The sequence below is a fragment of the Dipodomys merriami genome, unplaced genomic scaffold (genome assembly GCF_024711535.1).
Source record: "Dipodomys merriami isolate MVZ:Mamm:240054 unplaced genomic scaffold, mDipMer1.0.p SCAF_31, whole genome shotgun sequence".
Classification (NCBI taxonomy): Eukaryota; Metazoa; Chordata; class Mammalia; order Rodentia; family Heteromyidae; genus Dipodomys; species Dipodomys merriami.
In genome coordinates, this window is record NW_027204604.1 from 6,687,501 (window position 1) to 6,714,535 (window position 27,035).

Below are 27,035 nucleotides of genomic sequence, written 5' to 3' on the forward strand. Positions count from 1 at the left end.
TCCCTTGCCAGGGTAACTTGGCTCTCAGCACAGCTGGATGCCTGACCCACCAGTCCCCAGAGCCTTCCACTCTCCTGTGTCAAGTTCATTATACCGGACACCTTCCATTTTGGAAATGCCAGCGAGAGAGCCTTATTCTGGATGTGGATTTGCTTTCCAAATCCACCAGGCTTTCGCCAACACCCAACATCATGCCAACATCATCCACTTTCTTCCTGTCTACAGACCTAACTCTGTAACAAATGGAGTGACAGAAGAGGCTATGTCTATAGGATCCACTGGACTCATTCATCATCCAGACATGGCCGGCGCTGCAGAATGCCATCAAATGTTCTGACGTGGCTTGAAAGGCATTATCTTATGAGGCAAGCATGCTGTCCCGCAGGATGAAGACTGTGGGCTCTGCACCGGCTTGCACATAGCCTAGATATGGAGTATCCAACGGGTGGAAGTGGCATCTCTCACTGGTGTCCATCTTAATCAACTCCTAAAATATCTTCTTCTTCCTGCAAATGTAGGTTGTGATTTTGGGGGAGGGGAGGGAGTCTTGTTACCCATCAAAGTGTCAACAGCAATTCCATCAAATCACAGCCGTATTGCCCAGCCAATCGGGACTCCTTTTGGGACTACATAAGCAAGTAAAGAGGGCTCATGGTATCAGCATGGAAGAGCGATCTTTACCACATGGGAGAAATAGAGTTACTCTTACCAAGTAGAGACAGGAAGGAGTAAAACCAGAACCCAAGGGTACCTAGCATGTCTCCAGATATTGTTGTGGTTCCAGTTCATTGGCAGAAGACAAGAGGCAATACACGGGGTACACAGACCCCTCAGGGGTGGATATTTGGGTCCTAGCACTGGGTTAAAACCCCCAAACGACACTGAAACTGTCACAAAGAGAACACAACATGGTGGGGAAATGCAGGACAAAGCCATAGACTTTTCCCAGTTCTCACCCAAATCAGTTCTAAAGAAATCAGTTCTAAAGCATTCACACATCATTTTTTATTTGTTGTATAGTATTTATAGATAATTTTAAAATAATACTCCTGTTTGTTCCCATGTCTTTCCCCCTCCCCCTGCTCCCATTATTTAATATAAAGCACACCCTTTGGGTGTGCTGGTACAGAACATCAACATTATGATAGAACTAAGGGTGATGTGGACACCACCACCACCCCCAGAGCACCTGGACTTGGAGCTGGTGATGGTTATTTATGAGTTGGGCCTGTTTAGGGGAGGAGAGTTAATGCTTCCATCAGTGTAATGTTGGTGTGCTTTCTTGACGATGCCTAACTGGTGGCACACAATTAAACACTGTATCTAATAAGATCTTAAATCCTCTTAAACCTCCTTTGTGGACAGACCTGGAAAGAAGCTATTCAGGGTCCTCTTCCTGAATATTCCCTATGCATTAACAGAACACAGCCTTCTATCCATCCTCCTTCAGAAAGCTACTATTACCACTACTTTTTTCAGTCGATTCTGATTGCTTTTAGTTGCTAAAAGTGGGTGTCAAGTTCTTCCCAAACTATCTCTATTTTCTCACTTCTGATTTTCTTCAATCCTGAATTTATACTCCCTAAAAATTTTTAAAAACCACAGACTTTGCCAACCCATGATGAAATCCAACCATGACTTCCCATTTGCCAAAATAAAACAGACCCTACTCTGTTATCTTTCTTGGCCTGACATATTACAACCCTACACTTCCTTCTTCACAAGACCAGTTGTTTCCTTCTCCATTTCTTAGCATTCCTGTTTAGTGACTGCTGGCTCATCTTTTTCTACCTACTCTTACCTCAAGTGTTAGTGTTCTTATCATTTTAATCTGCTAAATCATTTTAGTCTGCTAAAATAGAGGTTTAATCCTCCTCCTCATCATCATCAGAACTGCACTGGAAAAAGAGAGAGAGAGAGAAAGAAATACATGGGAAGAAAATTTTATTTTTACATCTCCAGGAGAGGATTAAAGAAAAAAAAGTGCTCCAACCCATATGCCCCTCAGTAGATGAATGGATCAAGAAAATGTGGTATATACACAATGGAATTCTATGCCTCCATCAGAAAGAATGACATTTCCCCATTTGTTAGGAAATGGAAAGGCTTGGAAAAAATTATATTAAGTGAAGTAAGCCAAGCCCAAAGAAACAAAGGTCCCATGGTTTCCCATATTTGCAATATCTAGTATATGTATGAGTCAAGCAGGAAAGGTCAAATAATGTGATGTTAGGAAAATGAACCCTTAGATAAGTATTTAAATGTTTTTTTCTTTCATGCATTTGTTTCTAACTCATTTATAAGATTATTTCTTTGTAGCTTTGTATGTCTCTCCCCCACAGTACAACCCCTGCTTTCACTATATTTGATGTCGGTATAATTTGTGGAGGAGATGGGGAAAAACAAGTCGGTTAAGGATACAGGTGGACCCGATGCAACTATGAGAAGTACAAGTTGTCATGTCAAAAACAAACTTTACAACTTTGGGGGGGGAGAGGATGGGGGGGCGGGATTGGGTGGGGAGGGTGGGGGGAGGCTGGGAAGGGATGTGAAGGGTAAACAAAGGAGGAGGCTGCAATGCTTGATAAGAAATGTACTCATTATCTTGCCCATGTAATTGTAACCCCTCTGTACAGTATGTTCACAAAAAATTAAAATTTAAATTTAAAAAAAAGTGCTCCTCTGCCCACCCACCCCCAAACCCGCCCCCCATTTTCATGGAGCTCTTTTTTTTTTTTTTTGCCAGTTGTGGGGCTTGAACTCAGGGCTTGGGCACTGTCTCTGAGCTTCTTTTGCTCAAGGTTAGCACTCCACCACTTGAGAGCCACAGTTCCACTTCGGGCTTTTTCTGTTTATGTAGTACTGAGGAATCGAACCCAGGGCTTCATGCATGTTAGGCAAGCACTCTACCACTAAGCCACATTCCCGGCCCGTGTTATGGAACTCTTAATGTTGTCTCAATTACAGAGAGTCACACTTGAGCTCTGACAGACAACCAGCCACCTCTACTTTTCCACCCCCATCAGGAAAGGAGTTAACACTTTCCTTGGAACTCAGAAACATCCTCACTATTTGATTAACCACAGCAAATGCATCCCATGGCAAGCCATCTCTACTGGCATCCCCAGACTTCTTAATTCTGCAGGGATCATTTCCTAGAATAACATAGCCCCTGACTGACTCATGCAAGATCTTGGATCACTCATTCACCTGGAGGTCTGGCCACTTTCATTAACACCAATCTACTGGCACTCAGCAGGCAGAGTCCCCACGATATTTTCCTTCATCTGAACCAGCATACCAGTTAAACACTGAATGGGCAACAGACATCCAAAGTGGAGACAGAGGTGCTTCTTTAAAGCAGCTGCTGTTCTACTAGAGGTGTTCATAGGAGTCACTTCTGGGAAGGCACAATGTTGCTCAATCCGGAGATCTTTGAAATGAAATCTCAGTTGTATATTTTCTTCCCTGTGACTCAAAGAGGTGTCCTTTATTCCTCTTATGCTCCTTGCTAACCTCACACTCAACTGCAACTGCGGCATGGGGACAAAAAAGAAAGCCTTCCATTCAAGCGAACAAAGGGACTGGGCATTAGTAGCTCAGATCTACAATCCTAGCTACTCAGGAGGCTGAGATCTGAGGATCACAGTTCCAAACCAGCCCAGCAAAAAGCTAGAAGTTGAGATGTATAGATTTAGTAGTAGAGCTCCATATTTAAACAAAAGGGCCAAGCAGGAACACAAGCTCCTGAGTTCAAGTCCTGTATTGGGGGGAATGAGGAAAGAGAGGAGAAAGAAGAGAGAGAGGAGGGAGAGAAGGAGGAAAGATGCTCGTGGTTTCTGAGGCTAGAGTCCATGGTCTTTTGGCCTCTTCGTGTTTGGTCCTGTGGAGACAGTACACTATGGAAAAGTGTGTGGCAGGAGAAATCTGCTCACCTAATGGTAGCTAGGAAACAGCCCATCTCCCAGTGGTCTCACTAGCTGGGGACCACATCTTCAACACATTAGCTTTTAAGAGCCATTCCAGATCCAAACTATAGCCCTCAAGCTTTATCCCCTAGAGCAGCATCTAGCTATAGTTACAACTCACCATTCCCTGAGCATACCAGAGTAACCCATGCCAGGAAGAACCTTGGGGCCGTGGGCTCAGCTCCTCCCTCAGCTCTGTCCACCTAGTATGTCACAGCCATCTGGTGCATCAATTCCCCTTTGAAACCTCTGTTTCCTGGGTTAGCAAGAAGGTGAATAATAGCACCTTCCTCTTTTGTGCCCTCTGTCCCTTGAGTCTATGCAGACATCTACTTCAGTCCTGTAAAATAAGAAACAAAGCCCATTTTCTTCATGTACCATTTCTCTAGAATGAAAACAAGGACTATATCCGACTCATCTTCAGATCCCTGAGGCCAAGTGCAAGAAATATCGGGAACTGGATGAATACTTACTGAATGGAGAAATGAGTATGACAGCACTCAGCTCAAATGCTACATAGTCAAGTACAAAAGGAATTCAATGCCAAGTATGGAAGGGGTTAATATACAAAACAATATTGTGCATCAGGAGGTGAATAACAATAGAACAAGGATACTGAAAAGATTACTAAGAAACTGATTATGTTTCCCAAATTATGACACTTTCTTATTTCTAAAAAGGAACTGTATCACTATCAATAATTACACTAAGATATAAAATAGGTCTGTGAAATGGGATGTGTGTCACCCAACAAATTATGAGCCCCAGGTTAATTGTTGAAAGATGACATGAACAATCACAAAAAATTAAGCTTTTCTATTTTCCAGGATGCCTCTTACACTGCTTTAAAGTTTTTCTAAGATACAATAGTGCTATTTCATATTCAGAAATGGACATTACTGGTTCCTCACTGAACAACTCACCAGTCCTTGTGGATAGACATGCAACTCTGCTCAAATGTCTGACTCCTTCCTCATACTGACTTGAAAGAAATACCTGGTTATCAGCTAATCATGGGAATCTTGTCAAGAATGACTGTAGCAAGGACATGTGACCCAGTTATGGCCATGAGTTACCCAGGGAGCTGCTGGGGATACTGTTTGAGAGACCGACCTTCCTCTTACAAAAGGGCACTGTTAAGACTTATACTTCTGACCACATAACAGACTATGCCCATGCAGGGAATTAATCCCGAGGAGAGAACAACTAAGAAAATCTGGATCAAATATTTAAAAGCATATTGTTAAATGTGTCCTTAAACTCTTTAGAAAATAACAAAATCTTTGGAGGCCAGGAACAACAAATTGCAAGCAGGAAGACTGGGAGGCATCAGTGCTTGTGAGTTCAGGCAACAACCTGTGGAACCCCCAACACAGGAGGTCACACTGGGATCTCACATGAATACAGTTCTCCAAAGGCAAAAATTCCTACTCCTGTGCATCCTCGCTCCCCAACACCTAAACTAGAAGTTAAAAATAGCATCAATTCAGTAATAACTCAATGCATCGGACATAAATAAGCGTGCCATTTAAATAATTAAATTAATATTTATCTCTGGATATATATGTATGTATATATATATATATATATTTGTTTTATATATATATATATATATATATAGCAAATACACACCCTAAAAAATTCCGAAAGCCAAAATGGCAAATAACATTAACTCAAAATCAAAACTCTTAAAGCAACCAAAGTCAAATGGAGACTCAGACTAACCCAGATTGAAAATCCCCCCCATATACTTCACATCATCTTTGGCGATAGAATATAAAATAGTTGTATGCAGTGTGTTTAAATTTTTTAAAGCACAGAAATGCAGTTTTGGTTCACTGATCAACAATGAACCAAAAATATTTATTAAAAAATGCACCATACCAAACATGGATATACCTTGTCTTCTTATTATGATTATTCCCTGTATAATAAGTAAAGCAACCGCTGACTTGGCACTTTCAGTACATTACGTATAGTCTAGAGATGCTTCACGGGTATAGGAAGATGAGTGTTGGCTATATGAAAATACCACATATTTTGTAGAAGGCCTTTGAAAATCTGTAGATTTTGGTACCCAAGGGAGTTCCTGAAACCAATTTCTCATAGATACCAAGGAATGACCACATATGCAGGAAAAGAAATAACAAAGAAAGACCTCGTGGGTACTAAAGAAAATGTCTAGAAAGAAAATGATCACTGGTAAATCAAAACACAAAAGTAAATCCAAAATTCTAAATTACACTAATCTTACCAAATACCATACAAGTCATATGACATATATATTTGAAAATTATTACAAATGGCTATTGAATACAATATATACACATTCAGTATACATCTATTCTAAGAGCCAAAAGACCTTAAGTGATTAATGTCATTTAGCAGTTAGTGATTTTATCATTAGTTATAATGCTGTGTCATAATTTTGAAATTATTTTATGTATAGTGTAGTGTAAGGCAGAGCAAATAAGTAAATTGATAATATAATTAGGAATTAAGATCCTCACTGATTTGAATGAAAAAAGACACAAACGGAAAATGAAAAAGACACTGAAATTCATGAAATTTGTGTTTAGCATGAACTTAAAATATCTATAAGTTGGGTGCTGGTGGCTTATGCCTGTAATTCTAGCTACTCAAGAGGCTGAGATGTGAGGATCACAGTTCAAAGCCAACTGGGGACAGGAAAGTCCATGAGGCTCTTAATCACCAGAAAACTGGAGTGGGTCAAAGTGATAAAGCAGTAACCTTGGGCAAAACAGTTGGGGGACAGTGCCCACAACTGACCAAAAAAATGCGTATGAACTCATGTCTGGTGAAAATAAAAATATTTCCTAGGTCAGTGTACCTCAAAGGCAGCAAGAAATAGCATCCAAATAAAAAAGTGGTAAAAGAAAGGAGCTTGAAAACTCCAAACATAGACACAATAGAGTATGGAAATGCTAATTACTTTGACTTGATCATGACACACTATACATGCATTGAAATGTAACACTGTACCCAGTGTGTACAATGATTACACGTTAGTCAACATTTTAAAAGAACCTTTTGTAGCCAAAGGAAATGCACAACGCTAGTTGTTTAAAAAAAAAAAAACTGTTTGGAAAGAAGAGACTGTTATCAAAATAGCTCAGCATTTTTTCAGTCCTAAAAAGTCTTCTCCCTTAGAAATGTCCTGATTAAGCATGGGTGACAGTCAGGACAATCAAGTTTAAAAAAAAAAAAACTATAAATCATCAAAAAGATAAGGAGACAGGCTTGTTCTTGTGACCTCAGCAGGGAGCAGCTTAATCTGCCCTGAAGATCACACACACACACACACACACACACACACACACACACACACACTCCTGCAGCTACAGGCTAGAGGTCAGACCTCAGGCAGAACTCAGCCAGCATGAGAGTTCTCCAAAAGAGCAAAACAAGGGAGGGAAGAGATGCAGTTCACATCGGAGCATGGTCTCTGCTGTTCTAGCCAGAGGAATAAAGAATGGTTTCTTCACAGAGAATCCTGCACTGGGGACTATGCCCTGCTGAGGAGACAAGACTTTCATTCCCCCTTGCTGGCAATGTGGAGACAAGGGTAGGTAAAAGAGGGAGACCCCAGCAGGGTGTACAAACACACACACAGACACACACAGACACACACAGACACACACAGACACACAGACACACAGACACACAGACACACAGACACACACAGACACACACACACACAGACACACACACACACACACACACACACACACACACACACACACACGCCATTTATCCTATCAACCAGACACTTTAGGAGGTACAGCCTTAATATGTATCCTTTCATTATACCTCAAAATCTTTCTGGAAGGGTAAGTTTCATTTGAAAAAAAGAAGAAGAAGAAAATTCTGATATCCAGGCAGATTTAATAAAGCATCAGAAGTTGCCCACTGTGGTTGGTGGAGCTGAGATCCAAACCTTGGTCTGTCTGACTCTGACGTGCATTCTCTTTCCTTTGAGACACAACAGGGGTCGGAATACCAATTCTGCAAAGGTATGTTTCACTTTAAGAACAGACATTCTATCATTTATTCAGTATAAAATCTTTATATGTTCCACATGTTAAGAATAAATGTACATTAAATCTTGTGATAGTCTAATACCCAGATTTCATAAGCCAGCAACGGTGGTGCGGCTATGGTTGGTGGAGCCTGCAGACCAACTCTATCCTGGAGTACTACCTCTTAGAATAGACCCCTGAGCAGTCTCAGCAACCTGGCTACACCATGAAGATGCATGCCCAGTGGGGCTCAGAAGATTCCAGAACAGGGAGAGTCACATAGCCTCAATTCCCAGGCTAAACAGCACAGCCCTCACCGCCCTCACCCACACCTCACACACGCATCACCTTTTTCACTAAGAGGAATAAGGCTTACAAACAACGCAGCATTGCTCAAAGGCCGGTCAGAGCAGAGAAGCTGAGCATTGGTGGATCACACGTGTGACCCTAGCTACTCAGAGAGCTGAGCTCTGAGGATGATAGTTCAAGGCCAGCCCAGGCAGAGAAGTCCCTGAGACTCTAATCTCCAATTAACCACCAAAAGGCCAGAAGTGAAGGGGTGGTTCATAAGGCAAAGTACCAGCCTTGAGGAAAAGAGCATAAGGCCTGAGTTTACGCCCCAGTTATGAGCACATAGGAAAACAACAACAACAGTTTGCTCAAGACAACTGTACTTCTGAGCACTGAGCAATCTGGCAACCACCTCCCCCCTGTCACCACTAGAACTTGTCCTGCTGATGGTGATTTCCACAGTTACCTAAGGTCCAGCAGGAGACGGCCCCCAGCAGGGGGGCACTACTGTAGATGGCGTGTATGTACATGAGGTGAACCATCAGCTCGGCCAGGCCCCACCAGCACAGCAGGCGGCCCAGGCCCCGGGCCAGGATGTAGAGGCTGTCCTTCGGGGAGCAGAGCTCAGGCTGCTGCATCTGAAGTAGAAACAACAGAGAAGGTATTAGGTTGCACCTCAGTTCCTAAAACTTCTAAGCCATCCGCTCAGCAGGGCTGTGAATCAGCTTCTCACATGCATGAATCCCTGGGTTCAATTCCTCAGTACCACATACACAGATAAAGCCGGAAGTGGCACTGTGGCTCAAGTGGTAGAGTGCTAGCCTTGAGCAAAAGAAGCTCAGGGACAGTGCCCAGGCCCTGAGTTCACGCTCCAGGACTGCCCCCCCCCCAAAAAAAATCAGATTTCACATTATTTCAGATTTTACAATTAGGGTTACTCAACCTGTTACTGAAAGTATACTCATTACATGTGGACAATGCAGACAAAAACTCCAGCTCTATTCAAGTACCCCAGCTGCATGGTCTCACCATACTGAATGATACACAGGTAATATACAATAACCTAAACATACAGTTCTAGAATCTACAAACAGTGGCATAGATAATAACTTCCTAATGGAACTCCAACAGCTCAGCAATTAAGAGCAAGGCTTAGCAAATGGAATTTGTCAATCTGCATTGACAAAATGGAATTCCATGACAAATTGAATTGCATCAAACTAAAAGTTTTCTGCACAGCAGAGGATATAGTAACTACACAGAAGAGACAGCCTACAGGGTGGGAGAAATCTCTGCCAACTATGTATCTGATAAAGGACTTAGAGCCAGAATGCAAAGGAGCTCAAAACACTAAACTCTGAACGTGTCAACTACCCATTTAATAAATGGACAGGCAAACTGAACAGAAAATCCTCAACACAAGTAGTGCAAATAACCAATAAAGAAACATGAAGAAATTCTCAACATCCCCAGCCACTGAGGAAATGCAAATCCAAAGACATTGAGATTCCATCTCACTCTGGTCAGAAGGGCCATCATTAAAAACATAAACAACCCTTCTTACATCACTTTTACAATAACAATAAAAAATAAAATAAAAATAAAAAGGTAAACAACAGATCCTTGAGAGGATATAGGAAAAAGAACCCTTAGACACAGTTGAAAGGAAGTTAAACTAGTATACCCATTAGGGAAGCCAGTGTGGAGATTCCTCAAAAAATTAAAAATGGAACTATCAAAAGCTAGTTCTAAGATCCAGTGATACCACTCTTGGGCAAACAGAGGAAGGAATGTAAGTCAGGTTACAATTTGCATTTGCACTTCCATGCTCACTGTAGCACTACTGACAATCGCAAAGCTATGAAAACATCCTGGGTTCCCGACAACTCATGATAAACCTACCTGTTTAATAGAAGAAAAAAAAACAGAAAGAACTCAACTATCCAACAGCCAGGGACTGGTTCAATGTATGAGTTCACTCTCATATTATAGAGTTGTGAAAACTATTTTGTTCATTGTGCATAAAATGACAGCTAGAAAAACATACACCAAAATGACAACAGTAGTTATCTTTGGATGGTATTATGTAGTTATTTTTTGGCAATTAAAATAGATCATTTTGAAACCAGTGCAAAGTACTGAAAGTTTACTATACTGCGAGAAGTGTGGCCCTCCCCGCTAAATGAGGCCAATGTATGAAAGTGTCTCCACTTCTTAAAAGAGGCCTGATGTCCGGGCTTTCTGCCTGGATGGCCAGCATCTAGCCTTTCCTTCATGATAGCGCCACCTCTGTATTTCCTTTCTTTCCCTTCCCTCCCCTCTCTTTAATCTTCTTAGCTATACAATGACTTTGTGATTCTTCATTCTCAACTCTTTTTTTGCTTCTCTAAAGCAAATTCACTTGGCCTAATGACCAATAGCAAATGAAGGAATAATTACCTAAACTAAACTACGGTCTCAGAGAGACCACAGTTTGTGTCCCTCCAAACCCAAAATAAAATCCTACTCCCCCCCCACACACACACACTTTACAGAGGGTTTGCTAGGGTACTATCAGAAAACGGGGTGTGTGAGAAGTTGATGAGATCATGAGCTCATAATGAGCTCTCAGAATTGCTATCAGCGCCCCCTGGGAAAGAGACTGACGAGAGCCATCTAGACCCTTCACCACATGAGGATACATGGAGAAAATGTCATTCTGCAAACCAAGTGCATCCTCACCAGCCATCAAATATACTTGTGTCTTGACCCTGGGCTTTCCAGCTTCCAGCAGTGTGAGAAACCCGCTTTTGCTGTATATAAGCCACTGGATTGATGGTATTTTGTTCTAATGGTTCAAAGATATGAACCCCTGTGCTGTCCATGAGTCTGTGGAAGCCCAAAAGAGTTCATTCACATCACAGCAACTCATAAGGCCAAGACATGAAGAAGCACCAAAATCACTCTAGATCACTCAACAGACCTTCCTTGGTACCTATACTGTTACAGAGAAGCAGTGTCTGAGCAAATGTGTTATTAGCCTTAAAAGTAATGCTGGAGCTGGGAAGGTGGCTCAGTGGTAGAGTGCTTGCCTTGCATGCATGAGGCCCTGGGTTTGATTCCTCAGCACCACATAAGCAGAAAAATCCAGAAGTGGCGCTGTGGATTTGAGCTGAAGAGCTGAGGGACAGCGCTCAGGCCCAGAGTTTAAGCTCCACAACTGACCAAAAAAAAAGTAATGCTGGCTGGAGATATTCTTCATACAACTCAGTATCTCTGGTTTCTAAAAACAAAAAAGCAGCTGTACATAGGCGCTGAAGGCTGCCGAGTATCAGCCTGCCCTGAGCTCAAGTCCCCTGAAGACCAGACCTGCATCTGAAGCCTCAGGTGTCATCAATGTACAGCCCCCAGCCTGGAGAGAAGGGATAACAGCTGAATCAGATTGGAAGGAAGCCCCAGATAAAGCCACACAACAGCTCTACTGAGCAATCAGCAAACATCTTCCCAGCCGCCTCTCAGCTCCAGGCAATCACACTTCAAGGTCAATTCAGGGGCCCTCCATGTCCTCCCCAAAATCTTGCAAAGCCTACAGCCACATGAACATCTGTGCTCAAGAATCACAAGCTGCGGATTGTGGCTGACTGACCTTCCCCAAAATGACTCACCTGCTTTCCACAGACCAGACCCTCCTTACCAAGCTTAATAAAGCATCCTTATGCATTGCCACAGGACCAAAAGGAGTAGACTTTCTCCCTCCTGTGCCCCTTTTTGAATCCTGAATGCCTCCTCATTCCAAGCAACAGAAATGGAGATTTCTTAATGATACAAAAGCACCCAGGAGACAAGAAAGAATCCAAATTTTATTCTATTTGCTTTTACCTTTAAAAAGATTTACTTGGCTTTCTGTAAAGTTGGGTCACTCAATATTACAGTCCACTTATGCCTTCAATCTTCTGGACTCTTTTTTGTTTAATAAGACAGCATTTGTCCCCCATGGACGCAGCAGGAAGACTAGACTGGCTGCACAAAGCTCATCTAATAAGCTGGCTGCTCTCTTGTCTGCATGCAAAGTACAGCATTTGAGATGCTTCCAACCCAGGGGACTGTCAACCTGAAGACCACTGGAAAGTGCCATCGTGGGAATTCTAAGTTCAGACTCAGCTAAAAAAAGAAAAGTACACATTAACTCATCTGCAAAGTGCACTTTGAAACGTATAATGTTTTAAAACCTCATTTCATGCAAATTGCACAAAAGGGACTATGGAAGCCTTGCTCTTTCAAAGACATGATTGAAGATGACAGTCCTCAAAGATGAAAGGTTCTTTGCTTTCACCTGTGAGTAATCCATATATTTCAGAAGAGCAAACAAAGGCCCTGTCCATAGCTAATTGCTCCATTGGAGCCTCTGTGCCCCTACCTGCCTGGGTTCTGTCTGCTGGGGCGAAGAGCCTGCTCGCCAGAGCCTTATTCCTTCCGAGAGGAATGAGGCAGCTTCTCTCCTTTCTGTGGTCATGGGTCACATCCCTGTGTGTAACAAATCCCTCTCTGCTCTGGTCCTCATCTGTCCCCAGCCCAGCCAAACACACCAAGGCTGGTGACACACCATTCTCTCCTGACAGATGTGGGGCCTGCAGCTGGGCGTGCTGTCACCTCTGATGTCTGGTCTGGTCTCCAGGTCTGCAGGGCCCACATGTGCATGTCCATCGGACCCGCCCTGTCCCTAACTCCTGACACAGGTGCATTCCTTACCCCCACCTACATCCCATGAGCCATACCTCCATCTTGTCAGTCCGTGAAGTAGTAACAACAGTCTCTCTCTCTGTCTCTCTTTTTCTCTGTCTCAGTGTGTGTCCCTGCCTCTCTCTGTCCCTGTCTCTCTAGGTCTCCTCTCTGTCTCTGTGTGTCTCTGTGTATCTCTCTGTGTGTGTCTGTATGTCTATGTGTCTGTGTGTGTGTCTGTCTGTCTGTCTCTCTCTCTCTCTCTCTCTCACCCACTCACTCTTCCCCTCTTGCTGGGTTGTTTGAGGGTGAAATGAGTGAGACCATGCACAGCTGGCTTGGAATAGGTGCTCAGTGGTAAGATTACAGTCAGAGCCAGGCAGAGGCTCACACCTGTAATTCCAGCTACTCAGGAGGACTAAGATCTGAGGATCAAGGTTTGAAGCCAGCCTGGGCAGAAATGTCAGTGAGATTCTTATGTCCAATTAATCACCAAAAAACAGGAAATGAGGTGAAGCTCAAGTGGCAGAGTGCCGGTCTTGAGCAAAAAAGGCAAGCAAGAGGCAAGGCCCTGAGTCGAAGCCCTGAGACCAGAGAACAAAAGGAAGGAAGGAAGCAAGGAAGCAAGGAAGCAAGGAAGGAAGGAAAAAAGAAGGAAGGAAGGGAGAGGGGGGAGAGAGGGAGGGAGAGAGGAAAGAGAGAAAGGAAAAGAAAAAGAAAGAGATAAAGAGAAATAAAGAGAAAGAGGAGAGGAAGAAAGAAAGAAAAAAGGAAGGAAGGAAGGAAGAAGGAAGGAGGGAGGGAGGGAGGAAAGGAGGGAGGGAGGGAAGGAGGGAGGAAGGGAAGGAGGAAGGAAGAAAGAAGGGGGAGGGAGGGAAGGAGGGAGGAAGGGAGGGAGGGACAGAGAAAGTAAAAGTCAGCATTGTTCCAGGTGCCCTGTAGAATCAGAACCCTCCCATACGTTTAACTGAGCTTCTGGGGCACCCAGCCCTTACCAGACATTCAGAAGCCAGGACCACCCACATCTAAGCAGCAATCTGGGCATCGTTTCAATCCAATGGGACCAATGCACTGGCCTATCTAGAGATCAAAGATGACCCCTGCTCAGAATCTTCTCTCTGTGCCCACCCACCAGGCTGGACACCCAAGGCCTAAGTTTGGGTCTAAATCTAGCTGTACAAGTGCTACAGTCTTTGGTCTAAAACAACCATAGCAGTAATTAATAGTCTATGCATGTGTCAAGCCACATTACCCATCTAAAACCATTTCATAACAAGCCCGGAGCTGGTGGCTCACATTCGGAATCCTAGCTACTCAGGAGGCTGAGATCTGAGGATTAAGGACCAAAGCCAGTCTGGCAGGAAAGTCCACAAGACTCTTACCTACAGGTAACTAGCAAAAAGCCAGAAATGGAGCTGTGGCTCAAGTGGTTGAGTGAAAAAAGCTAAAGGACAGTGCCTAGGCCCTGAGTTCAAACCCCAGTACCAGCACACACACACATACACACACACACACACACACACACACACATACACACACACACACACACACACACACACACACACACACACACATATGCACATACACATAATTCACCCTTACAACAATCATGTAAGGAAACAACTATTAGTCTACCCGTTCTACGGATAAGGAAATGAAGGCACCAAGTAACTCACCAAGAATTCTCAAGCCTAAGAAAAAGCAGGGATTCAAACCGAGGAGCTGGGCTGCAGAGCCTTTGGGAACACAGCCTTCAGCAAAGAAGGAACATAGTCTTCCTGCTCCCCCTACGTAAGTATGCAGCAGGCACTGCCTCCCAAGACCCTCCTGGACCTCCCCCCAGGCCTCTGAGTGTCCATAGAAGCATTGCAGAAAAATAACTAGAACTGCCCGGCACCCGTGGCTCACGCCTGTAATCCTAGCTACTCAGAAGGCTGAGATCTGAGGATTGTGGTTCAAAGCCAGCCCAGGCAGGAACGTCTGTGAGACTCTGATCTCCAATTAACCACCAGAAAACCAGAAGTGACGCTCTGGCTCAAGTTGTAGAGTGCTGTCCTTGAGTTGAAGAGCTGAGGGACAGCGCCCAGGCCCAGAGTTCAAGCCCTACAACTGACAACAAAAAGAAAAAAGAAAGAAAGAAATGGCTGCCAAAGTAAGGAATGAAGGTACTCCAACGGGTAACATTTTTACCTGTTTATAACTGGCATTTTCAAATTGTACAGTCCTTAAATTACTAAGGACCTCTCTGTCTCTCTTTCTCTCTCCTATCTGTCCTCCTGTTCTCTCTTTCTCTTTCTCCTTCTCTCTCTTTGTCTCTGTCTCTGTGTTTCTGTCTCTGTCTCTTTCTCCTCTTCCCTCTTTGCTCTCCTCCAATTCTGGGGCTTGAACTATCGCTGGGTACTATCCCTGAGACGTTTTTGCTCAAGGCTAATGCTCTACTATTTGAACCACAGGTCTACTTCCAGGTTTTTGGTGGTTAACTGGAGATATGTGTTTCACAGACTTTCTTGCCCAGGTTGGCTTCAAATACCATCCTCAGATCTCAGCCTCCGCAGTATCTAGGATTGACTACAGGCATGAGCCCCCAACACCTGGCTGGATACCTCTGCACTTCCCTCATCTTGCATAAGTAAATGTATTGAAACAAACCAACAAATGGGTGAAAGACCATTCTCTAAGAACGTGCCTCATCTCCTTTTCTCATCTAGTCTACAGTCCCAGCTGGGCCCTGCATTTTCCACAGTAGTGCTCTGCTGCCCCCTGGTGGTAAGGCCTCGCTCTCCTGCCTTGTGTTGTTTTTAAGTATTGGTTTAACAATTGAAGAATGATGAATTTCCATATCAACACTCCTGGTATGTGAAAGCCTTTCATTCATTCATTCATCATTCACTTGTTCATGGATCTAAGGCTTCATCCAGAGAAAACGTTGCTTACAAGTTCTTCTGCCCATCCTCAGCCTTTTCCTCCTAGGTGAGCTTAAATTTAACACCTCTCTTCTCACAGGTGATGAGCACCTCACCAACACCCTCGGACTGCCTGTTTTGATTTTTTTTAGGTTTTGAGGGATTTTTTTGACCTGTATCTCGCTGATCACTTCGGTTTCTAAGGCTGGCTTTTTAAAGCATATTCTCAGATCATTGAGAAAAAATTCCAGTTTGCCTTTCTAAATTCCCTGCTCTCAGCATCTGCTACATGTGGTCCTGAAAGATCTTAAGAAAGAGAAGAATATATGAATGGAGCTGGGCACTATAGTTATTCAACAGGCTGAGAGAAAAGGACGATGTTGAAAGCCAACCCAGGCAGCAAAAAATCCAGAGACTTATCTCTAATTAACCAGCAAAAAGCCCAAAGTGAAGGTTTGGCTCAAGTGGCAGAGTGCCAGCCTTGAGTGAAGAGGCCTTAAGCAAGAGCACAAAGTTCTTGAGTTCAAGCCTCAGTACTGTGCCCCAACGTGTATGCTCTCTCTCTGTGTCTCTCTCTGTGTCTCTCTAGAGAGACACAGAGAATGACAGCAACAGAGAGAATTAACCTGAAAGGTAGAAGATACTTCCTTATTTTTGCCTGACACATACTTAAGAAAACGAGCCCCCAAAGCTAAAGATTTAGGTGAGCCAAAATCTCAAAGTTTGCCTGTGTGGGGCAGACAAAGCGGTCCTAACAGGAGCCTCTGCTACTCCTGCTGGACCCTGCCAGGCAAAATCTGACAGGAGGAGATGAGAAGGAAAAACAATGATCATTCTGCATCATAATAAAGCACATATCCCATGGGGCAAAGCTCTTTATGGGTAAGGTGCAGTTAAGAAAATAATTTATTCCCTCCTATGGATTTATTCTGTTTCTCTGAAAATTACTATCCAGGCTGGAGAGCTGCTTAGTCCAAACATTAGAAAATCAGAAAGAATGCTGATTCCACATTTTTGTCTTAGACTAAATGCAGAGGGTCTGAACCCACCCCATACCGCACCTACCCCGTGACTACCCACCCAGGGAAGGGGCATGGTTCTCAGCCTCTGTCTCAGGTGAGGACTCACCTGGGGCCTGGCAAACATGGATGGGGAGGTCTGATTCCTTTAGTAGGCCTGAGATGCTGGGCCAGAGAGTCTCCATTTCAAGGAGTCTCAGGGCAAGACCCACAGGGTTGAGAACCACGGAATGAGACTGGCCAGCCTCACTAACCCACCATGTCTTCTACACTCTAACTTCAAACACAGCTTCAAACCCAATTTAACATTATTTTATGACAAAAGAAATGAGCCTATGTCCCCCTCAAACTGTAAGTGTATGAAACAGTATGCTATACCTCTATTTGCCCAGAACATCAATTTCCTGTAAAGATTTCCTTTTTTCTAAATTTTATTGTCAAGGTGATGTATAGAGAGGTTACAGTTACATTCATGAGGTAGTGAGTACATTTCTTGTCGAACTTATGTACAGATTTCTAAAGGGTAAAAAGTTCTATGTTTTCCAGAACAGTGTGATGACATTACATTATCATGCAAAACATACTTTTGAATTCACTGTATAACTTAGTAGAATTTTTAAGACAAAATAGGTGAGCCAGGCACTGGTGGCTCAGGCCTGTAATACTAGCTATGCAGGAGACTAAGGATCATGGTTGGAAGCCAGCCTGGGCAGACAAGTCTCATAGATTCCATCTCTAATTAACAAAAAGCTGAGCTGAGTTGTACTTCAAGTGGTAGTGCACCAGCAATGAGCAAGCCAACAGAGTGAGCACAAAGCCCTAGGTTCCAGCCTGGGTATTTTAACCAGCCAAAAAAAGTGATTTCTAAGAACCTTCCATCTCAGGAGGGGTATCTTTCATGTTGCTCCTGAAAGTGTGCAACATTGCTGCTGATCCTGTGCTTTGAACTACACTTTCAGGCATGTGCATACAAGTATATATGATGTGTGCACGCATGTGTGTGACCTACATGTGTCTGCACGCATTCTCTACCCCACCAAAATGGTGTTTGCTTCCGTGATCAGGAATAGAAACGTTCCTTAGGATCCACTGAGTGAGGTGTCCATTTCTGACACCTGAGATACATGAACGTAAACGTGGCCCTGGAGACAGCAAGTTGAAGGGGGAGAGGGAAGAGGAGAGATGTCTAAGGAAGAGGGAACGTGTGCTGGGGAACGTGTGCAGCTTAGCCTGGCATCTGACAAGGATGCAGTCCAGAGACAGCAGGCAGGAGCCCGGGGCCGGCAGTTCCCTGGCCTAAAATGCACTCTTGCCTTTGAACTATGAACTATTGCCTTCATTTCCTCGGTTTTCTCACCTTGGTCACCTAAGCAATCTGCAGAGTACAGCAGGATATTTCATAAGAAAACACTCCGCCAGATAGTTTCATCTGAATCTCTTCCTACTTTTTTTTGGGGGGGGGAGAGGGGCGGTCAGTCATGGAGCCTCAAGTCTGGGCCTGGGCGCTGTCCCTCAGCTCTTCAGCTCAAGGCTAGCACTCTACCACTTAAGCCACAGCACCACTTCCAGCTTTTTTCTGCTTATGTAGTGCTGAGGACTCGAACCCAGGGCCTCATGCATGCAAGGCAAGCACTCTACCACTGAGCCCACTTCCCAGCCCCTCTCTTCCTACTTTTGTAAATGACACTATCATAATTGAACTTCCTCTTTCTCTGGAACACTACTGCCCTGGACATCAACTCTTGAACCCCGGTGGCCACAGGGTACCAAGAATCAGGGTGGGCCCTCTCCAGCTGACAGAGAGACAGCATGACCTTGACTATGATGGCTTGCTCCTCTGGTGTGTTTCCCTTATCATGAAAGCTCAAGACCATTCATGGCTGTGTCTTCCATTTGTGGCAAACCTGAGTGGACTCTGGTCACATGGATATTCACAGCCAACAGCCAAGTTGTGTTTGATCTGCACAACTCCAACCCAGTCCCCAGCAGGTACTACCTGTTTGATGAACTCAGGGTAGTTGAGAATGGGCCCATTGTGGAAGACGGGATAATAGAAGATGTAGGCCAACATCCAGGGAAAGGAGTAGGAGGGGCCTGTGGTGGGCAGCTGTTGCCAGCAGAGCTCCAGGCTGAAGCTGGTGTAGAAGAGGCAGCGAACGGTCAGCGTGAACTGCAGCAAGTAGTACTCGTTTTCTGTCGTGTACCACCTCCTCTGCAAAAGCAAAGGGACGGGACAACCTGTGAATGGCAAGGAATGTTCAATCGCCATGAACATCGAAGACATCCCAACGGTAAACAAAGCAAGCCCTTCGGGCTGGGGGCATAGTTCGGTGGTAGAGGATATGCTCAGTTAACATACCTGAGGTCCAGAGTTCAATCCCCAAAGCATGGCACAAAACACAAAGTAAACAGTTCATGAGTATCGGGGGAGAGAGCGTCTCTAATATCGACTTCCCATTAGGTCTGACTCACACAATGAAAGTTTCCTGGTCATGCCTTTATATGATACATCCAGTGACTAACACCTCTATGTATTACGGGCTATATCCAATAATACTCCAACATCTCTTTCAAGCATTCTGATGCCTTAAGATGGCTTGCAAATGTCACGTGAGATTTCTCTCTTCAACATAATTTTCTTGTTGCTCTTTTGTTATTAAATCAGCTCTGCTTTAGTTGAATGCATGCTTACTCAAACTGTGGAGACTCAAGAGATCTCTGAAACAAAGGCCTTATTGATCTGCTACAGATGCTAGCCCGAAGTCAAAAGCCCAGTCCTGGGACAAGTTCTCTAAGACCTGACAGCACTGGACAATTGCTAAGACATCCTTAGGTCCTGTAGTTTTACCACACCTAAGGAGCCAGAGTTCGAATGGAAATTTAGAAGGAAACCTAAGTCATTTACATTCAGTCTACATTGACTACAGATGAGAGAATCAGGACAACAGGGCATGCTAAGTCCTGAGAGAGGAGGTGAGCTCACAAAAAAGAAGCTTTAAAGCTTCTTCATGTATGAACACCACTGAGGTTCTAACCCTGCACTGACTGGAGAGAGACTATCAAAACTAAATTGTTCAGGTCAAGGAATGTTAATAGAGTGATGTTATAAAAGGGAGACAGTCAGACAGACAGACACAGAACAATAGACTGGTCACTGTCATAAACTATTCAGAAAATGGTTGCTCCTGACAAACATAGAAGCAGCAGCTCTTAAGTGACCAGCACCCCAAGGAGATTTGCAGGACACTGCTCCCATCTGCTAAATAAATCTTTAGACCAATTAATTTTATTAGAGTTTATCTGAGAAAAAAAAAAAGAACAAACAACGCAATTCACAAAGTGTGAACCTCCAGAACCAGAGCGAGTCTTGAGAACTCCAGCCAACCATAAAGTGAGCAGACGGGAAAACAAGTTAATTGACTACATCCTAATCAAGCGGCCAATTGGTTACAGCTTAAGTAATTAACTGTGTACAGCTTAATTAGTTAATTGGCTGCAGGGCCTTCTATGGTCAAACAAAGCTCAGTTATTGTGATTAAACTTTTGTGTTGGTTGGATCTGCTGGGCCCAGTGCTAGCCTCCCCCACCCCCATTCAAACCCACACCCTCCCACAAAGCTTAATTAAGACATCCATCCCTTCCTTTAACCCCGTATCATCTCCACATATAAACTCTGAAAGAGTTTAGATTCCAGGCCAACAGCTGAGATGCACGGATCATACTAAGTGTTAAATCCTGTAAAGTGAGCATGAGGGGTCCGCAGGTGGCATACAGTCTAGCACCATCCCTCTGAAATACACAGAAAGGACCAACAAGCCAAAAGGAGCTAGAAAGGGTGATTCTAGAGAGACAGGAATAGCTGGGAGAGGCATGATGGTACACATCTATAATTCCAGCACACAGGAGGCTGAGTTAGGAGAACCAAAAAGTTCCAAGCCAGCCTGGGCTACACAGTGAGATCTTGTCTTTTAAAAAAGTCACAAATTAAATTAAATAAAGAAGCTGTACTTTGAAGAGGACAGGAGGATGGAGTGGATGGGGTGCTATGGGATTACGCAGGAACAGGGAGGGAAGCAGAGCTGACTGACTCTCCCAGTGCTTACAATCTCGCTCAGGCAGTGGCTTGAATGCCAGTCTCCCGCAGGACGGAGATGAGAATGCCAGAGGCCTATCCTGGGCACACGGCTCCCGATGTTGGCAGAGTTGGAACTCCTGGGCTGCCTCTTGCCAAGCTGACTGAGACTGAAGCCTGAAGGGCTCCACTGCCCTGCATCCCGAGCCACACAGAGCAGAGCTGAGTTCCTGAACTTCCCTTTCTGCTATGAGCCTCTCCCTGAAGGAGAGTCCCATAGATGGCTGACGGCTCCACACAGATGAATGCTCCTCTTCCCTGCAGCCACAGAATGAAAGGCTTCCCCAGCAGCAACCCTGCATGAAGCATGACTCTCTACCTTGCAAATCAACAGATGGATGACACTGGGACGCAACACAGACCACCGCAGGGGTCCTGCTCGGGCCTTAATGTGTGCATTCAGTGCTAAGTCATCCAAGCTACCAGAACCAGATCAGACAGCCCACAGCCATCCAGAGGACTCTGCCTAATGCCAGAAGGGATCTAAAAACCATCTACAGGAGCCAGAGAGCTCATTGCAGGAAGAGTCATACTGATGGTGGCCATCAACTCAGCCATACCTGCTGCTGAACATCAGTCCTTGGGATGCTGTTCTCTGTCAGCCAGCACCCTGCAGGCCAGATCTGGTGTGTATCCACTCACAGAATAAAATGCATTGCCCTATGACTAAGAAAATAAAGGTAAGAAGCAAGGGTCTGGAGGTTCATGCCTATAATCTAAGCTACTCTGGAGGCTGAGGTCTAAAAGACTGGTTTAAAGCCAGCCTGGACAAAAAAAAAGTCTATGAGACTCTCAAATTAGCCAGCGAAAAAAACTGTGCTAGGGGCATGGCTCAAATTGTAGAACACCAGCCAAGCAAACAGAGTGGAACATAAGGCCCTGGCTCAAGCCCCAGAACCAGGAAGAGGAAAGAGGGAGGGAGGGAGGAAAGAAGGAAGGAAGAAAGGAAGGAAGGAAGGAAGGAAGGAAGGAAGGAAGGAAGGAAGGAAGGAAGGAAGGAAGGAAGGAGAGAAGGGAGAGAGGGAGGCAGGGAAAGGAAAGGAAAGGAAGAAGGAAGGAAGAGAAAGAGAAAGAGAAAGAGGGAGAGGGAAAGGGAGAGGAAGAAGGAGGGAAGGAAGGAGGAAGGGAAAAGAAGTCGAAGAAGGTAAATTTCTTTTTTATTATCTTTAAGTAGTTGTATAACAGAGTTGCCATTCAACAATGCAGTACATGAATATAAAGCATCTTGATCAAGATGCATTATCAGGGCTGGGAAGGTGGCTCAGTGGTAGAGTGCTTGCCTTGCATGCATGAGGCCCTGGGTTTGATTCCTCAGCATCACATAAACAGAAAAGACCAGAAGTGGCACTGTGGCTCAAGTGGTAGAGCACTAGCCTTGAGTTGAAGAGCTGAGGGACTGCACCCAGGCCCAGAGTTCAAGCCTCATGACCAACAACAACAACAAAAATGCACTATCATACTTTCATCATTATTCCCCATACCAACCCAACCCTACCCTTTCCCTCAGTTTTCTTAATTTTGTAGGATATGCATTGAATTTTATGACTTGATTCTCCCCACTTCCTCTCTTCATTCATCTGCTCCCCCCCATACCCCTCTCCCTCTTTCAAGTGCTCGTTTCCTGGTGTTTATTTTGCTGTACTGTGACTTAGCCTTTCTAAGGAATTTCACCATTTGAATTCTCTGATGAATCTGCCATACTTTAGTTAATACAAGAAGGTAAACTTCAGCTTTACTAATGTAACCACAACCATATTGAAGTGTGGTTTGGCCTAATGTCTTCTTCCCTTAGCACAAACAATTGGTAAATATTTGAGTCTGTCAAGATGCTGTCGTTTCAAAAGAAAAACAAAAGAAACAAAAAACCAGAAGCTTGGATTGGGCCCTTTGGGCCAAAGCACATTATTTCCACTTTCTAAATATGAGGAGCTCCTATGACCACCTGTATCAGTAGATAATGAACAAATCTTTACATCAAGTAAGAAGGATAAAAATCACTTGCCTCACCTGTCTTGGAATTGCTGCGGGCAATAGATGACCTGAGATTATGTCCCGAGACCACCCCTTAAAACTTGTAGAACGCTTGTAGATGTGTTTTGGTTTTAATGAAATACAGAACTGTTCTTCTCTTTAACCCTCATTCCTCACTCTCCACTCACGACACCTGACACTCTCATGCCTACACAAGCTGGAAGCAAAAGTTCAGCCAACCCTAGACAACCTCACAGAGATCAGACAAGATTACAGGACACCGCAGGACCTTTTTATTTTTTTCAGTTGACCCTCTATTGCCTCTACCTGGAGCCCCATTGAGTATCTTGGATTGCTTCCTGTCTGAAAATAAAGACATCTACGGGCATCCAAGAGAAACTCAGTCTAAGTGTAAGAGGAAGACACTTACCTTCACTTCCTCCACACCTTGCAGCCTCAGGGTGGAGAGCAGGAGGAGAGAACAGAGCCAGGACAGGAGCAGTGACCGGAACTGGGCCACGCAGAAGGCGATGACGGTGTGGAGAAAAACCATGGCCACGCCTGGCGCCCCCAGCACGTACCAGCAGGCCCACATTCCATAGGCCGTGAGGATCCAGGGTCTGTGCTGTAGACAGAGAGAGGAGCAAAGCGGGGCAGGAGACAGAGAAAGAGGTGAATCCATGGGCATAGGGAAGAAGAGGATCTCTACTAACCCAATAACCAGGGAGGTCAGCACTCTGCACCTCCCAGAATCCTCCAGAATCCCCCAGAACCACCCAGAAGCAAGTCTCCCTTTCCTGCCTGCAGCCAGAGCTACTCAAACCACTGAGCCTCACAACAATGGGATGCCAGGCTGCATTCTCAACAGATATTACAGACCCCACAGACTGGAGAAACAACCCCAATCTGGACAGTCACACCCCACGGGCACCATCCTTCAGAGATGAAGGCAAGGGGAAGGCACCGTGCACACGGCTGAGGAGCCTCCATGAGAACAACGGGCCACCCACACTTAAGAGGAGCTTAAAAGCCGCTTTGGCAAGAAGCACCGGTGCCTTACTTAGGCCCACAGATGAATTAAAAGCAGGATAAAGGCTAGACACTGCGACATCACTTTGCGTCAGCGTCCCCTGACCAGAGTCATTCTCACCTACATTCACTTGGCAAATGACCTTGAGCTCCAGGAAAAACAGGCTTTGCCAAGAATCTTGTAACAGAAGGCCGGAGAGGATAAACACCCTTCAGACAGGCAATGCCTGCTTATCATCTTGTCGAAAAGGAAGAGAAGAGCCAACCTCTCAGATCAGACTGTCTACCAGGCCACTGTGTCAGGCCAGACAACAGTGACTTGTGCCTGCTCCCCTCAAGCCACAAAGCAAGAACAACTTCTCCAGGCCCTTCCAGAGACAAGATAATGGTCAGCCAAGCCCAACCTGTGACTGGAAGTGTTTTAACTACACATACCTTTTGCCCCTGGATCCCAGTTCCCTGCCTACTTTAAGCTAAAGCTTTCATCTTTATGCAAAGATGGCTGAAGGGGTACTGAAGTGCTGCTATATTCCCATAGATGGTATGTAATAAATCCCCTTCCTCTTCCCTTCACCGTGTCTTTCTTTGGCATTGGCAGTGAGTTGCCAGAACTGACATAGAGAACTCCTGGAGTTTGGACCTGGGATCTAAAATTCCAAATATAATACCCCAAAGGGCTCTCCAAAGTCTGGACCACAGATTCAAAGTTAAATATCTAGTGACAGTCTTTTAGTTTCTCTGGGTATTTGCGGGTAGGAAGAGGTCAGGTACTGACTGTATAGCCTAAGGCAAGCTACTGGATCTCCCAGTGCTTCCAATTCTTTATATATAAAATTGGAGTAAGAATTTTATGTGTAGTATATCTACTTCATGAGGTTATGAAGATAAAATACGCCACACCTATGAAATACTTAGAACAGGATAAACACACATCAGGGGCTCCTCAACACACTGGTAGTTATCCTTAAGAAAACACAACATCTCACAGACATGCATTTTACAATGTGTTTTGCAGAAATATATACAGAGTTGAGGAGTAGGGACTTCATGAATTTAGGTCCTCCTATAAAAACAAGATGTCTTGAGCCAGATGCTGGCAACTCACACCTGTTATCCTAACAAATCAAGAGGCTGAGATCTGAGGATCTTGGAACAAAGGATTCCCTAGCCTAGGCAGATAAATCTGAACATTGCTCATCTCCAATTAACAACAACAACAAAAGCCAAATGTGGAGATGTGGCTCACGTGGTAGAATGAAAAGCCTTGAATGAAAAAATCAAGTGAGAGAGTGAGACACTGAGTTCACACCCCACTACTGATACAAAAATAAATAAAAATAAAAATAAAGTCAAGCAAGGAAAGACAGCAGTGGAGTGGAAATTGTAAATCTCATCCTTAGAAGTTAACTCTCCCAAAATGTTGCTTCGGAACTGATTGTCCCCACATCTGCACTCCAGCCCAAAGAGAACTTGTTAAGTGCGAGACTATGTCAGCCACTTTTAAGTTCCAAGAAAACCAGAGAAATGTGACGTTCATCTTTTTACCATGTTTCCATCCTACTACCCACAGAAAACAACCACATAAATTTGCTTCACATTTTCCTCCACTGGCTCACCTCTGGGAAGAGGCCAATTTTCAGGAACAAGTTTGCCAAAGACTATTTTAGGACATCACTTTAACAAATGAAAAAGAAAGAAGGTTCTTTTTACTATGACCTACAGCATTGACTGCTGGAATTCTTTTCCATGCTTGCATGGTTACGTGCATATGCGAAGATGCAGTTACACTTTAAGTGCTATTTGATCCATTTGGAAAAAGCCTGTTCACTGGGATCCATTTGGAGTTTAACCACAGACGGAAGTTACCTCGACTTGGAAAACAGCTGGAAGAACCTTTAAGGAAATACTTCATAATGTTCCGTACAAGCCCTATTGGCATGAGAGATTCTGCGATGACTTTAATAATGGTTTCAAAAGCTACTCAGAAGACAAATGTGCTCCATATTCTCATTCCCTGCTGACTTCCTCCTGCCAAACAGAACAGGAAGACGGTCCTGGAGGAAGTTCTAAGACATGATAGAAATATTCTAACATTAACCCCATGCTCTCCACTAACCTTTATACCAGTCACTCATCTCCAGACTTGCAATGGGGAACTATACACCTCATGGTGGACAGGAAATGAAAAGATTTGAAGAACACAAAAAGAATCCCCTATGCAGAACTGTTGTGTGAATTACAATCCCCCAAAATTCTTTATGTGTCCACAAAAATACTACTAGAATCCAATCCCCAAAATGTCATTAAAATTCTGACATAGAAAGATCCATGACCTAAGCCTTGTCCTCAACTAGTATGACAGAAATGTGGTCCCCACCGTGAGGAAGCACATTTGTCTCTTTAGTATTCAATCGATACTCTTATACATGGTATAGCTTAGAACATACTACACTATCAATTGTAGCTGCTGTTGAAATATATATATATACATATATATACATATATATATATATGCAGTTGATAGATGTGTGTATATATATGTATGTGTGTAATGTGTTTTCCCCAAGAAAACTGGGGAGAAACACCCACTCTCTCCTAGAGTCCAAAAAAACTGCATTCTAGACAGCTATTCCGGAGCACAAAGAAAAACAAAAGGATATCATCTATCAAGGGATTTTTTGTCTGCTTAGCCAGATACAATGGAGAGAAAAGTCGGATTCTGGGAGAACCATCAGTGCAAGAGAGTGCTGTTCACCATGGCCTCACAGGGGACCAAGCTTCTCAGTCCTCTGTACACCGTGCCATGGGGAGCTGAGCATGTGGCAGGTGCCAATGCTGCAGCTTCTACAGCCAGGGATCCAGTGAAAACCACTCTGTAGTCAACAGAGTCCCACCCTCCACCCCCACACCAGGCTAGCCTTCTCAAAAGTTCACACAGGGGTATTTTTAGTTCTTAGGGCACAGAACAGTGCGTCTCAGGTGGT

At 44.2% G+C, this 27,035-nt stretch overlaps 1 protein-coding gene across 1 annotated transcript in view; it reads right to left on the reverse strand.

Moving 5' to 3' along the window:
• Hhat (hedgehog acyltransferase) overlaps nt 1–27,035 on the reverse strand; it is a 233,025-nt gene that overhangs the window by 168,277 nt on the left and 37,713 nt on the right. The window contains exons 5-7 of the mRNA XM_070041440.1: nt 23,453–23,647; nt 18,916–19,131; nt 8,766–8,937 (exon numbers count right to left, since the gene is read on the reverse strand). Coding sequence (XP_069897541.1) covers nt 8,766–8,937; nt 18,916–19,131; nt 23,453–23,647 — 583 coding nt within the window. The remainder of the gene's footprint in view (nt 1–8,765; nt 8,938–18,915; nt 19,132–23,452; nt 23,648–27,035) is intronic.